This window comes from Globicephala melas, chromosome 10 (assembly GCF_963455315.2).
Source record: "Globicephala melas chromosome 10, mGloMel1.2, whole genome shotgun sequence".
Classification (NCBI taxonomy): Eukaryota; Metazoa; Chordata; class Mammalia; order Artiodactyla; family Delphinidae; genus Globicephala; species Globicephala melas.
In genome coordinates this window covers 16,657,826-16,673,313 of record NC_083323.1, presented here as the reverse complement: position 1 = coordinate 16,673,313, position 15,488 = coordinate 16,657,826, and the positions used below count along the sequence as shown (strand labels likewise).

Here is a 15,488-nt window from a genome sequence, read left to right as displayed (position 1 = left end):
TCAGTTTCCTAATCTGCTCATCTGTAAAATGAGCAGATTAGTTTGGGCGGTCTGTAAAATCCCTTTCAGAAACAACACCTTATAATTTATAGGAATTGTTAAAAATGGGCAGAATAAATTCTAAACCAAAGATTTGGATTTTATGATTTTCCTGCTCTCCTTTTCTTTTTTTAAGATGATCTTTCAAAAAATCATATTCTCAACTCATCTCTTATAAAATATTATTTTAGTTGGGTATTGGGCTTAAGATTTTTGTAGCAATACTATCAAGATAATGGAAAGCTATCTTTTTCTTTTTTTCTAGGCCCTGCAGGAGCAGCTAAAGATGTGTAAGTACTTAATATTATGATTTTCTAAACTCTTTCTGAGGAAGACACTGTTTTCATGGTTATGACCTTTAGATATGTAGGTTTGGCTGAAAAGACATGGAAGTACTTTCTGTACTGAGCACAAATTAAGATTATTGTTTGGTTTATAACTAAAGGGCTATTTGAAGAATGGGTTTATTTGTGACTTTTCATTTTAGCGTTTCAGTTGCCCTAGCATTTTAACTCAGAGCTTTAAGAAAGGGAAATGTTTAACTCTGTTTCTATACCAGCTTGTGTAGAGATTTCTTCTAATTGCAAGCAAGTGATTATGGAAGAATTAAGCACCTAGCTCCTACGACTATGCAACATCTTAGAGTTTAGCCCGTGAGGAGGGCCTGGAGCCAAGCATTTACCAAACGCACGCTGAATCGTTTTAAAGTCGATAATTAGACGTTTGAGTGAATGTATATGACCATTCAAGGTAATCAATATTGAGTTGAACTTCATACCACAAGACCCTTTCAGTGTTTCCATCATGCCCCTTCTTTGCATCTTCCTACCTCAAATCTAGGTATAGTAAGGACATTGCAGTAGTTCACTATTTAAGAGTGTTTGTGGCACAGGAAACTGTATTCAATATTCTGTAATAAACCATAATGGAAAAGAATATGAAGAAAATATATAACTGAATCACTTTGCTGTATACCACAAACTAACACAACATTGTAAATCAACTATACTTCAGTGAAAAAAATAAATAAAAATCAGCAGTTCTGGAAAAAAAAAAAGTGCCATTAGGGAGCTGGACATTGGGATTGGGGGAGGGAGAAGGTGGGGATGGAGAACCCCAAGAACGACAACAACAAAAAGAGTGTTTGCAGTCACTCCATGGATTGTGGAATCAACCTCTGCCCAAGCCACCCCAGCTGGTTTGGATGTCAAGACCGATGGTGCCACACACACACCAAGAGGGTAGGAAAAGGTGTATTGCTCACATAATGAGGCTTTCTGGGGAGAGCGGGGTGGCTCCCGAACTGGTCCATTCAGTCTGAGTGAAGGAAGGGGTGAGTAGCTTTGGTTTTTATTGGGAGTGGGGCTGGGGTGAAGGCTCCTGTGCATGGGCAGAGGAGCGCCTGGCTGTATCTTCCCCGCCAGCACACATGTACGAGTTCCCACCTTTCTTAAAGGCTTTCACAGCAGGGGCAAACGGAGTGGTGGGCCTTAAAAGCTTTCGTCAAAAGCAGAGTTGGACTTTTTTTTTAATTATAAAAAGGAATCTGGAGAAGATTAGAATAGGGTTGTAAAGTTTTTTGGGAATTAAATAAGCTTTTTATATGGGACTTTCGAGTCCCATATAAAAGGAGGCAGTATAGAATGCTTCAGTGTCCTGGTTGCAGTGGTTGAGTTTATTACCAAAACGTTTAGCAACAATGTGTTCAGCATCCTTACCTGTTCCTGTTATTGCAGTATCTGGGTCTCTCTTCAGTCTCTCCCTCCCTTTCTATATGTTGTTGCCAGATTAATCCCCTGCCCTTTTAGGCCCTCCACTCCCAACTTTTGATTAGTCTCCACTGCCCACGGGATTGAGCCCAGAATCCTTTGGGAATAGGAAGGCCCTTTAGGTTTCAGGCTTTAGGGGGAAGGAAACCCTGCAGTTAGAGAGTGAATGAGGCCAAGGACCCAGAGGTGAGCTGAAGTCCTGCTCTGAGACTACTCTCATGGTCTCAAACTGACCTCCTGTTTCCTGTCTTGGCTCCTTGTTTTTTTTTGCTGTTCCCTCTGCCTGGAATGGCATTTTCCCCAATTCTGTCTGTGAAAATTCTATCTGTTCTCCTGGGTTTATATCTTATCCTTTACGAGAGGAACTTCCTGGATCTCTCTACTGGATATGTCTTCCTCTTCTGAACTTTTACAGCAGCTTGGACCTGTCTTATGATATGTCATATTGGGCTTATAGTGTTATTTATCTCCTTGTCTTTTCTCCCTTGGGAATTGAGAGAACTCCCCTCTAGTTAATAGTATCGTGCTGTGGACATAGTGTTCAATAAATGAATTCCATCATTTCTCTTTAAGGAGAGATTGATTTCATGACTTCCTCTTTCTTTCAGAAGCATGGAAATTTCTAAGGAGATTTAGTGATACCTTTGTGGACATTTTGTCAACATTAACTACTCCAGGACATGAGATGCCATTTAACTACTTTCTAAAATCCTGAATTCTCTAGAATTTAAACTTCCTGTGGCTTTGTGTACCTCATAGGTTCTATAACTAAAAAGACGTAAGTTTACTCAACAAATGACCCTTTAAAAAATAAATATGGTAAATTTAATTGGAAAAAATTGAAGAATATTATAGTGTTATTTTTCCTCGCACAAAAGCTTGACCATAACATTGGGGGGTGCTATGAAATTAGGGGGCGCCATGAAAGGAGCTAAGAAATTAAGACAATTTAAACTTATATTATGAAGATTTAAATTTTTTCTTTTTGTTTTAAATCTGAAGACACTGATTTCAAGGCAAAAGAAGTGGCCAAACTCACGTAATGGATGCTAAGAGTACAGAACCTCAAATAGGGCAACCACCATAGTGTACAGACCACGTAAAAGCCTTTGGGGGGGGAATTACGATTGTTTTTTACAAGTCAGAAACGTTATGATTACTCCCTTAATATATAATAAAAATAGTTCTCTAGGGAAGGTTTGGGATTTTTATTATATCTCCACTTACCTGTTTATTTGCCTGCTTTCTATAGGCAAGAAGCCAGGATTTAATAACAAATAAAATGATATTTCTGCCCTAAAGTAGGTCAGTGGCTACTGGGGACCAAAATACAGTGTGATTTTAAGTGTTAATTATTAAAATAGTTAATTATTAAATAGTCAAAATTTAATGCTTGTCTGGGTCTTGAAGGGTGAGTAAGAGTTTGTGTAGGAAGGAGAAGGATGGCAATCCAGGGCAGGAGAAAGAGCATGAAAGGAGGCACATGGGTGCAGGAGAGCCCCAGCTCTTCTGGGAAGTCAACCAGTCTGCCCTGAGCCTGTGGTGTAGGCTCAGCAGAGGTGGAAGATGAGGCTGGTGGGCTGGAGCCGGCTTGTGGAGGGCCTTTGGTGTCAGGCCGGTCATTGTACTTGGTTTTTATATGCATTCAAGAGCCATTCAGAATTTTAAGGTGGGGAATTACATGACTGTGTTTGAGCTTTAGGGTGATGACTCCCAAGGCAGTGGGATATGTGAGATGGGGGAGGGGTGGAGGCACAGGGGATTAATGGCGCTGAGGCCACGAGAGGGTTAGACAGCAGACAGGACACTGGAAAGGAGCAGAGGTGGTGTGTTCAAGGCGCACTCGGAAATACAATTGATAAGACCCGTTGAATGACTGAACGGGGAAGTAAAGGAAAGGAAAATCTGAGGCGAAGATGACCCTGTGGTTTCAAACTTGAGCCAAGGGAAGGGATGGCTGATGATCCAAAGAGATCACATGGGCTAAAGGGAGAGGAGAAGCCAGTGCATGTAGAGTGACAGCCACACTGGTCACTTGGTTTCAGTTGGGTGATGTGAGTTCTCTGATGGAGTCAGGGTGAAAGCGAACTTAGGAGTGAGGAAGGGATGCCTGGTCTTTTGTTTTACAACAAAAAGGCAGTAAGGGATAGAAAGATGTTAGTAGCTTAAAGAGGAAGCATATTTTAAGAAATACATTTCTTTTTTTTTTTTTTGGCCATGCCGTGTGGCTTGTGGGATCTTAGTTCTCCAACCAGGGATTGAAACCCGTGCCCCCTGCAGTGGAAGCGCAGTCTTAACCACTGGACCACCAGGGAAGTCCCAGAAATATATTTGTTATAAAAGGAATACTAAGGAAGTTCAGAAAGTATGGAAAAGTATTTTTTTAAAAAAGAAAAAATCAGCTATTATTCTCCCACCAGAGACAATCATCATTAATATTTTACACTGTTTTCTTCCGTTTCTTTGTGATTATTTCTGCCTAGTTATGTGTATGGATGATTTTGTATATTGAAGTCTGTTTTTCTTTTTCTGTTTATTTTTTACATGGAGGAGAGGTAGGTGTGCCCATAGGCAAAAGGGTAGGAGCAAGTTGAGTACGAAGAGCTGAGGGTAGTTTGGGGAGGTGTTATCTGTGTGGCTGAGGGAGTTATCAATGTACATAGATTCTACAACATGCAAGAAGGATTAAAAACATAGAAGGGTCCCCTTAGCAACTTGAGATAAGGAGGAAAGCATGGGTGAAGATATATAGAAATTTAATCATCATAAGACAGACCCACATGTATATCAAGGAGTGAAGTGAGACTTTCTTTTTTTTTTTTTTTTTTTGCGGTACGCAGGCCTCTCACTGTTGTGGCCTCTCCCACTGCGGAGCACAGGCTCTGGACGCGCAGGCTTAGCGGCCATGGCTCACGGGCCCAGCCGCTCCGCGGCATGTGGGATCTTCCCGGATCGGGGCACAAACCCGTGTCCCCTGCATCGGCAGGCGGACTCTCAACCACTGCGCCACCAGGGAAGCCCAAGACCTTCTTTATTCTCTCCCTCTCTTTTCAAAAATAAATCACAGTACACTAACATGCAGAACAAAACAGAAGTAAATTCAATGTGATGACATTTGGCTATTTTCACAAACCTGCGAATCAACCATGCTTTTATTTTTTATTTTTTTTAACATCTTTATTGGAGTATAATTGCTTTACCATGGTGTGTTAGTTTCTGCTTTATAACAAAGTGAATCAGTTATACATATACATATGTTCCCATATCTCTTCCCTCTTGCGTCTCCCTCCCTCCCACCCTCCCTTTCCCACCCCTCCAGGTGGTCACAAAGCACCAAGCTGATCTCCCTGTGCTATGGGGCTGCTTCCCACTAGCTATCTGTTTTACATTTGGTAGTGTATATATGTCCATGCCACTCTCTCACTTTGTCACAGCTTACCCTTCCCCCTCCCCATATCCTCAAGTCCATTCTCTAGTAGGTCTGTGTCTTTATTCCCGTCTTACCCCAGCCATGCTTTTATTTTATTTCTGCGAATTATCTTAGCTATTTGGCACAAATAGGTCGTGTTGGGATATTTTTGGTTGGAAATGGCAGAAGCCCAGCTTAAACTGGCCTAAACAAACAAACATAAAGGAATTTATTGGCATGTGTAACGGAAAACTTCCAAGGGTTAGGCCTTAGTCACAGCTGGATCCAGGTGATTGAATGACAGGAAGAAACTCTCATCTCTACTTTCCTGTTTTTGGCTCCATGCTAAGGCAGCTTTCCCCCAGTGGTGATGGAGATGGCCACTTTCTATCTCATCAGCTTAATAATTCCTGTAGAAAAAGAGCTTCTCTTTCTCCGTAGTTTGATCAAAAGTCCTAGGGCTAGGCTTTCCCTGGCTAGGACGTGGGGTCAGGTGCCTCTCCCTGAACCAGTCAGTGGGCCAGGGGAACGTGGGCTCTCATTGGCCAGGCCTGGGTCACGTGCCCGCTGCTGCAGCCAATTGGTATCATTAACCTCACCTAACCATATGGCTAAACAGTGGGAGAGTGGTGATGCTGTTACCAGAATGGGAGAGAATTATAACTGGGCAGGCAGAAGAGAAGCAGCTTCTCCATGTAGGTCACCTTCCATGTTATTTCAGAAAAAAATCTCTTGATTTTTAAGAATACATATATTCTATATATATGAATTTTCCAAATATATGTTGAATAACAAGTTGACTCAAATTTAATGTCTGCTGTTGAACATAAAAGCTCATGGCCACTCAATTTAAACAAGGTTATTCAAATACTTCTTTCACTTAAAACTTGTAAAGTGATATTTCATTAAGACTTTTTTCTGGGTAAAGTAATTTTATTGTTATGGAATGTGACAGCTATAGAGAAAAATATCTTGGAATGAGTTATCATAAAACACGCCGAAGGGACTTCCCTGGCAGTCCAGTGGTTGAGACTTTGCCTTCCAAGGCAGGGGATGCGGGTTCAATCCCTGGTCGGGGAAGCTGAGATCCCGCATGCCCCGAGGCCAAAAAAACCCAAAATATAAAGCAGAAGCAATATGGTAACAAATTAAATACTTTAAAAATGGTCCACATCACAAAAAAAAATCTTTAAAACAACAACAACAACAAAAACATGCTGAAGCTCTTTTTTTTTTGCGGTACGCGGGCCTCTCACTGTTGTGGCCTCTCCCGCTGCGGAGCACAGGCTCCGGACGCGCAGGCTCAGCGGCCATGGCTCACGGGCCCAGCCGCTCCGCGGCATGTGGGATCTTCCCAGACCGGGGCACGAACCCGTGTCCCCTACATCGGCAGGCGGACTCTCAACCACTGCGCCACCAGGGAAGCCCAGCTCTGTCTTTTTTAAAACATGGAATTATGTGTCTCTAATCTTGAGTTTCCTTGGAATTCTTTATAATTTCTCGTGTCATATACACCGTGTCAGCTGAGCCCTCTCCTAATTACAAGCCTGAGGGTATCTGATAGCCTTGTTTCTCCTCTGTGACATGGCAGGCAAGGCTGTCTTCTGAAGTGAGGTAGCATTGAAAAATTCTACCCGTCTTCTGGGGTGGAAGTAGCATTGAAAAAGCATGCATTTTGGAAGCAGACAGACCTCTGTTTAAACTGCTCTCCATCCTTTACTAGCTGTGTGATATTGTGTCTTTAATCTTCTTATCCGTAAAATTGGGATAATAATAACTGTTCAGGGTAACCGTCTTCATCATTATCCTCATCATTCTCAGTTTTAATAGCTCATCTTTATTGAGAATTGCATACCATAGAGTGATTTCCAGCACTTTAAGTACATTATCTCATTCAGTACCCCCAACAGGCTGATGAAGACAGTAGTGCTCTTTCATTTTACAAATGAGGAGATGGGACACAGAGAGGTTAAGTAACTGCTTAATGGTTATGATGGTTATTAGTACAGTATATTCAGCTCCTAAGATAATACTTGGTATTATGTGTTGCTATCCTGCTCCCCCATCCTGTCCCCCCACCCCCTGCCCATAAATGGTAGCTAGAATTATTAGGTGGTTTAAGGGTTGTTGAAAAGATTTGGCAGTGCCTCTGTTATGAATCCCTGATGGCAGAAGACCCAGTGCATTGAGGGCCTTGCTGTGGTTAGAAATCTCACATTCCCATTAGTTGCTCATCAATACATGGTCAGATTTTCCTTGGTGGGACCCAGTGGAATAAAAGGCAGAGAAGCAATTGAGTGGGTTCATTCAGGGATAGAGAGGGGTTGGTGGTGACCGGCAAGTATGGTTGAAATGCTTGACTGCAAGGCACATGCTAGAGAGAGGGGGAGGGGAAGCCCTAAGGGGCTGATGAATGGGGAGAGCTGGGACTGGAGGCTTCTTGGGAATTGTGGGGAGGGGAGAAAGAAGGATTTTTTTTTTCCCCTAAGGAGTGGGATTGTCTACTCTAAAATATCAGAGGTGAAATAATTGCAGGAACTAAGCTCCATGGAGCACTCCTGGGATTAAATTCTTAGAGCAGCAGTAAAAGTTGCTGGGATAGAGGAAGTCAGCAAAATGTGAAGCAAGAGGTCGTTTAGGTGGTTTTCATGGGATTTAAAATTGTCCACGGTAATGACGGTTAGGAAGAAAACCTTTGAGTCAGGGCCGAGATGTTTAGTGCATCCGGGGCTGTTATGGCAGGGCTGATGCCAACGAGGAGAGTTTTTGAGTGGAAATGAAATTGGCCCCATCTAAAGGAGTGCTTTGGGGAGGTTGGGAGCATTCTGGCTCTGTCTCCTGTTTGGAGACCCTGGGACGAGGGAAAACAAGCTGCTTATTCCCAAGGTTTTGAGAAAAGTGATACATCTGGGAAAAGCAAGGTTTCTTAAAGGGGAGAGAACACTCCTGCCTGCTTTGTAGCAAAGGATACTTCTACACCCAATGTTGAAATAATCCAGCACTGTGTGCTTCTTAGAAGGAGAACAGAAGAGGGGTAGGGAAATTACAATTTAATTCTTGATCCATTACCCCATACAAAGAGCAAATGTCACTCATGTTCTCCGGTAGTACATTCTGGAAGAAAGAAAGGGACCCATCCAAGGAGAGAGACTTAAAGCTAACTGTCCTAAGAAGTTTTGAAATTGTGAAGACATGAATGAGATTACATATAGGCCCTAACAGTCAATGATAAAGTGTTAATTCTGTCCAGTATCATATGTAATTAAATGCTTGGTAGAATCGATTGGAACCTCCGTGAAAAGGAGGGGTCATCATAAAAACATATTATAGAGAAAATTAAATGATTCCACTTTATCTAGAGGATGGTAGTGTCAAATGGAAGTAAACATTGTCAATTCATAAGCTTATTCCAAAAGATGATCATGAATGCTAACTAAGAATAGATCATTGGAGCTACACGCATGATCTCCTGAGGCTTCCGTGTTGAAATTGTACCGTTTACAAATCAAAATAAGTTTGGCCTCTGTAGTGACACTGCAAATATGGAAAAAGAAAAGGCTGCAGCCTGTTTTTCTGCTTTTTAGATCATCGCTAATAAGAATAGCTCTGTATTTAGAACATTTTTGTTGATGAATAAGTGAAAAATAAATCCTTTCTTTGCCACAGAACTATGTCGTTCTGGAAGTCTAGGGCAGTGAGAACGTTCTGAATTTTAAGGCACCTGTAGCCACCGTGCGTGAGGAGCTATTAATTGGAGTGGCTAGCGGCTGCCTGATGTTTATCATCTGTGTTTGTTCTAGAGAATGCACATGATGTGTCCATGCCGTGGTTCCATTATTTTACCTTTGAAACCCTTTTTGTAGGTCACTTGGGACAGCTATTTTATACAACCCAGAAACTAAGCAAATATTGTGACGAAAATATTCTGATTACCATGTGCTACTGAAGAAGAAAAAAAGTAGTGGTTTATATTTACTGTAGTAACTCTGAATAAGGTCTCGCTTCATTGAAGTGATCGTTATTGATAGGATGGTATAAATGGATTGAAAGGTTTATGTGTTTTGTGTGGAGAGTTAGCTTTAAATAGGTATATGCACGAAATACATTAATGAAGAAAGGACAGGCAGAGGAAAGCCAGCCAGCCCCAAAGAGCAACCACAGACATGGAGCTGGTTTGGAAGTGTCTCACCTTCTGGAACCTTGACTTAAAAGAAGTCAGAGCTTTATGGTTAGAGAGAAATTCAGTGCTTTATGGTTAGAGAGAAATTCAGTGTCTCTGGTTCATTTAGGAGAAGGTCTGCAAAGCTAGTAGGAAGCAGATGGGTGTGCAGTGACCTAGAGAATCTGGATCAGTGTAGATACTCAATCTGAGAAGTGTGAGGAGAGTGCCACGCTGGCTTCAAAGGAAGTAGGCTAGAAGTATTTGGTGGAAACTCTGAGATATAAGAAAGCACTTTTGAAACCAACAGTTGCTTTTTTTTTTTTTTCTTTTTCTGACATCGCCCCAAATAGGGGCAACTTTGGTAAGATAGCGATCACTAAACACTATATTGCTCTGCAAAGGTGTGTCTTTTTTTTTAAACATCTTTATTGGAGTATAATAGCTTTACAATGGTGTGTTAGTTTCTGTTTTATAACAAGATGTGTCATTTTTAAACTATCAACTGAGGATTTAGCTTTTCAGCAATCCCCAAAGTGGGAGGAAATGACAGACTGGTGGTCACCCTCAATCACACTTGGCTCTGCAAACATTTTTATGAATGCAGTGGCCGAAAATCTGAGTCAGACACTGGGAGCATGTGATCTCACTCTAGGAGATTATCATGAGACTCAGTGGATGGCTTTAACTTGGACACATTGTTTCTCCTCCAACACCTGTCCTTTGATAAAAGAAGCTAAATCTTTGTTAACAAAGAGAGACCCGATGGTAATTAAATGCCCAGTGTATTTTTTAAACCTGGTCCCAAATTGTTAACATATGCTCCATGGTTCTTAGGAAATGTTCTTGCGGTTTAAAAGTTTTTTTCCAAAAGATGTGACGTGACCTTTTGATTAAACAATATCGCACCATTACATTTTCTTTCTAAATGTGACATCACTTTCCACAAATTTTCAGATGCTGTATATGCCCAGAAATAAGACACTGTCTTGAGACCAGAGAAAGCAATTTACCAAGAGGCTTTCGGTCATGCTCCCTCTGGAAAAAAACAAGTTTATTACACAAGTTTACTCTGTAGAGTAGTGGCTCATGGGGATTTAAAAATGGAGGAACTAGGCTTCCCTGGTGGCGCAGTGGTTGAGAGTCCGCCTGCCGATGCGGGGGACACGGGTTTGTGCCCCGGTCCTGGAAGATCCCACATGCCGCGGAGCGGCTGGGCCCGTGAGCCATGGCCGCTGAGCCTGCGCGTCCGGAGCCTGTGCTCCACAACGGGAGAGGCCACAGCAGTGAGAGGCCCGCGTACCGCAAAAAAAAAAAAAAAAATGGAGGCACTACTTGCTAAACTTAATCGAGGTCTTTCAGTACCTCTTCGCTCCTTTACTCTTTGGACCCAAGAAGTAAGTCTTCCTTCTAAAATGTGTCCTGGGCACCACTGTGAAACGTACCCTGTTTATACCCGAACCCCAGCTCTTAGTTCCAGCCCCTCCCCTGGGGCCCGGCCTCCTCTTTCACGTGCCTCTCCCTTCGTTGACACTGAGGCACATGTGATGGATAATAGAGAACTTGAATTTGTAACTTTAGCCAACAGGTAGAATTAAACTATATTTAAATCTTAGCCTTTCCAGACCCTCAAAATTATTCAAATGGGTGGTTGCTTACACCACTGAATAAAAAAAGCCAGCCTACCCGCCTCTTTACACTCCACCCTGCCTTCCTCTTCACTTAGTTGGGGACGCCAGAAATCGAGGGGGGCCGTGACCTTCTCTTGCCATGATATTAAGGCATTAAGACTGTGTTAAGTGGCCGGGCTTTCTTTGTTAGCTGTTTTAGATTCAGTTACACATTGCAGGGGGTAGTCTGTGGCCATTTAGTCCCTGGTTAGATTAGAGACAGCTGTTGTAGCCTCGTCTATTTCCCATTTCCTCTCTCAAGAGCACTAGACTGGGCTAAATTAAAATTGAGGTGAAGCTAATGATGAAGAGCTGACTTTCTCTCCCCATCTTTGCCAGCCAGAAACTTCCTGTTTTCCTGGCAGGGCCTTTGAGAATGGGGTAGACCAGCTGGGTAAGAGGCATGGAATTGGGTCCCCTCGCCTGGGTGATTGCCTTGTTAGGGGGTGCTTGTCCCCCTCAGGGCCTGCTGCAACCACCCCTTATTGCTACGGGACCCACAAATAGAATCAGATCTCAGGATGTTCCCACGGGACAAGCACAATGTCTGACCTGGGAAGAAAGAGCTTATACTGCAAAGTAATTGCAGGCTTGTGCATTTTCTTCTACCAGAATCCTCAGGAATATGTATGGAAATGGCTTCTAAGGGTGTGAGACCAAGGAGAAGCAGTGTATGCTGAGACTGAATTTATTGATATTGTTGTATTTAACAGAGATTCCAGATTTAATTTAGGTGCATGGCTAGGACTCTTAACAGTTTAGTCAACTTGGTTGACGAAACTAAACTGAAGGAGCTTATGCTCTCACCAGGGGAGGAGCATGTCAGAACTTCTCTGGTGTGATGGAGAGGAAGGAATCCAAAGGCTTGAAGAGATAGGAAAGCTGGTGTGAATTTCTCAAGTGTGAGCTGCTCCCCACTGCGGAGGAGACCCCCTTCCCTAGGAGACTGAGCAAATTGAGAGACACATAGTGAAGGGAGTATCTAAGATGGCTGTCCTCTATAACGTGGCTATGACAGTTGGGACATGCTGCCCTTGAGATGGGTTCTTTGTTTCCTTGGGTGTGACAGGATCCCAGAGAAGCAGAGGCCAAGAACTGAACCACCTAAGACAAGGTGGGCACACTTGCCATAACAGACAGCAGGGATGAAGAGGCAGAATGTTTCATCCTGGAAGGAATTTTAATGAGAGCTAGTTGATCACAATCTCCCTAGGGATAGATGAGAAAGATGGCCACCTAAGGGTTCATTTTCTCCCTCTGTATATTTTATAAGAGGAAGACTTCTGGTCTGTGAGCCAGAAAGCTAAGCTGAGTCATCACAATGGAAAGGCATAGCCTCTTAACCCAGTTTCCAAACCCAAGTCAGACTCAGAGTAATTAAGGCCACATTCCCTTGAGGGAATTTTAAACACGGCCACATGTATGTACGGTAGATATTTTTTCACATCTTCCCCAAAGGATTTGTGTTCATTTACTAGAGCAACTGTGTGCAGAACAAAAGGAAGTGCCTGGACCTTTTAGAGATTTCTAGTCACTGGCTCTGAGTTGCTGTTAACGCCTGAGGACCCAAAATGCCATTATGGGCGATCAGTCCATGTGTGGGCTTATAGTCATCAGGTAAAAAATGGAATTTTGGCTAACCTAAAAATTGCAGTGAGTCCAGTAGTCTGCAGATCCCATACTCTGGTTATTTCCTCAGTTTGTGAGTTCATAATCAGAGTAGATGTATTTGGCAACTGGAAGAATCCCCACATTGGCTCTCTGACCTGTGAAGGAAGGGCTATCTTGGTAGGAAGGGTCAAATAGAAGCCTATGGAATTTCCCTTCTATACCAGAATAATATACAAAAAGGAATACTGCATTCCTGGTGGAGTTGCAGAAATTGGTGCCGTCACCAAAGACTCGAAAAAATGAAGACGCTTCTCATGTCTCCTTTTAACTTGCCTCTTTGGCCCATGTGGAAGGCAGATTTATTTTAGAGAGTGACTTTGGATTCTTGTAAACTTGATGAAATGGTGATTCCAATTTCAGCTGCTGTTCAAGGTGTGGTATCTTTATTGAAAACACTCAACATAGCCCCTAGCTCCTGTTTTGCAACCTTTGACGAATACTTTACCTCTGAACTGGTTTGCGAGGATAACAGAAGCAGTTTGCTTTTACCTGGCAAGGCCAACAGTATACCATCACAGTGTTGCCGTTCATCCTCTATTCGGCAATATCTTGATGTTACTGATGTCCCACAGCACGTCATACTGGTCCAATACACTGATGACATGGTAATTGGGCCTGATAAACAGGAAATAACAGGTACTTTAAATGCTTTAGTGAGACACGTTCAATGCAGGGCTGGGAGATAAACCCTACTCTTGCTACCAAGTAATGTGTCAGTTCGTGTCCAGTCAGGGTAAAGGAAACCACATTAAATATTTTAGCAGAGAGAAATTACTATTAGGAATTGGTTGAACAGGTCATGGAGGATTGAGGATGTAAGAAGGGAAGGCTGAGGTCGTAGGGAGAGTTATAATAGGAAGTGGCTACTGTTCCTAGGGCAGGAGTGACAAAGGAAGGAAGTTGGGGTTATTGGAATCTAGGACCTGGAAGAGGAGCGGTTCTCTGGGGCTGGGACACTGACTTCTGGAGAGAGGGCACTGCCAGGCTGGTGTAATCGCAGCTGAATGTTGTAATCCAGCAGTAACCACAGTTGGAGGCCACATAGTAGCCACTGCCCACCCACTTGAGCTGTAGTGACCCGAAAAGGAGTGTTAACAGGGCCAGTCCTGGAAACTGGAGCCAGCTGCTGGGGTGCTGTAGGCTGGAGCAGCACGCAGAGCTAGAAGGAGCAGCCCTTTCCCCTCTTTTTGCATTTCATGTCTCTTGAGCATCCCATCTGGTAGAACCTAACAGGGAGCCGGGTGGCAAAGGAGGATGTTTCTCAGAGTCCTCGCCCCTGCGTTGCAGAACGTGGGGAGGGTGAGTCCAGCACAGTTTCCCTGGCCAGAGCAGATTTTGTGTTGCTAGGCCATGTAGTTGTTTCCAGTTGTCGACCCCTTGGTAATTTGTGCTGGCTTTCCTTCCCCTTATTGACATCAGCCTCCATGGTGGTGAAATTGGGACCGGAGCGGGGGGAGCGGGGAGGGAAACTGGTGAAAGTTACCTTTCACTTTTTGTTTTTAGGTGATTTGATCGATGGTATCTGGTCCCTTGCCTCCTACAACCCCGTGTTTTGGTTCCCTTGGTAGAAGCCTTATTCTCAAGGTTTCTTCCCTATTTATGGTAGATTCAGGGGTGTTCTCGTCCCTGAATCCCTTCATTCACACTTCCCATTTTCAGTGCCTCTGCCTGTGGGCACCTGGGCATTGACTCCTGCACTGTGCTTCAGAACTACTATTTAGGAGTGGATTGCTGCACTAGGAGATCTCTCCTGGTTGAGGTATGTCCACTTGCTTCTTGTCTAAAGGAGCAAATGTACGGGTAGGCTGAGTTTGTGGAGATATCTGGACCAATTAACTCCGAGCAGTGTGGTCTGGCCTTTTCCAGCTCATCTAATGTGAATCGGCCTCTTTTTCACTTTGTCGTTTCCAGCATGGACTAATTCAATCTTCAGTCTCTGTTTTCTAAGGGAAGACTCCAGGGTGAAGTCATCTCATTCTTTGTCTTTAGTACCAACAGAAAATAGGGCCATGATGTCCGTGATCGAGGGCCCTCCAGACTCTGTCAGCGACTGCTGTTCTCGCCAAGGCGGAGTCCGTGTGGCTTTCTGTCCTGCGCTTCCTCCCCACTTCCTTCCCTGCTTTAGGAACAAGTCTTGTGATCCGTCAGCAATCACAGCTGCAGGCTGCACAGTAACCACTGCCCTTCCACTAAAGCTGTCGTGACCAGAAAAGAAGAATAATCAAGTCCCTCATGAAAAACACTGGCTCATCCAAGGGCTCCATGGTGGGGGGTGATCTGGCCCGAGCGCAGTTCCTAGCCCTACGCTCTGGATTGGCAGCTTCGAAGAAGGACCACAGGCTATGTTCATTACTTTAGAAACTGAACGGAAATCTGCGTGTGCCTACAAGGAGGCTGCCCAGGCTCTACATTAGCAAAATATAAGATTTATTTGCCTTGGATTCGAATTACACAAACACCCCGTGGGAACCATCCCATGCACATCAGAGGCTTCCTTTGGCACTTGTGTGTCTAAGAAAATTATCAGCAAGTGAGATAGTAAGGCCAGTTGATAACAAAATCTTTCAAAATATGTTCTGTGAGGGGAAACAAGTACAGTGATTTCAAGTTGTGCACAGGTGGGGCAGCCCAGGTGTTCGGACGGCCAGGCCATTACTCAAAACCTAAAACAGTTGGGTTTTAGGACATTGAATAATTTATGAGAGATAATAGATTAAAAATAATTCACTATTTTTTTACATTAGGGGAAGTTAAATATATTTTAAAACACT

General features: G+C 43.3%; 1 protein-coding gene across 5 annotated transcripts in view; it reads left to right on the top strand.

The window, feature by feature from the left end:
- C10H12orf75 (chromosome 10 C12orf75 homolog) overlaps nt 1-15,488 on the top strand; it is a 52,402-nt gene that overhangs the window by 14,368 nt on the left and 22,546 nt on the right. For all 5 annotated transcript variants that reach the window (XM_060306723.1, XM_060306721.1, XM_060306720.1 and 2 more), the window contains exon 2: nt 305-329. In XM_060306723.1, coding sequence (XP_060162706.1) covers nt 305-329 — 25 coding nt within the window. The remainder of the gene's footprint in view (nt 1-304; nt 330-15,488) is intronic.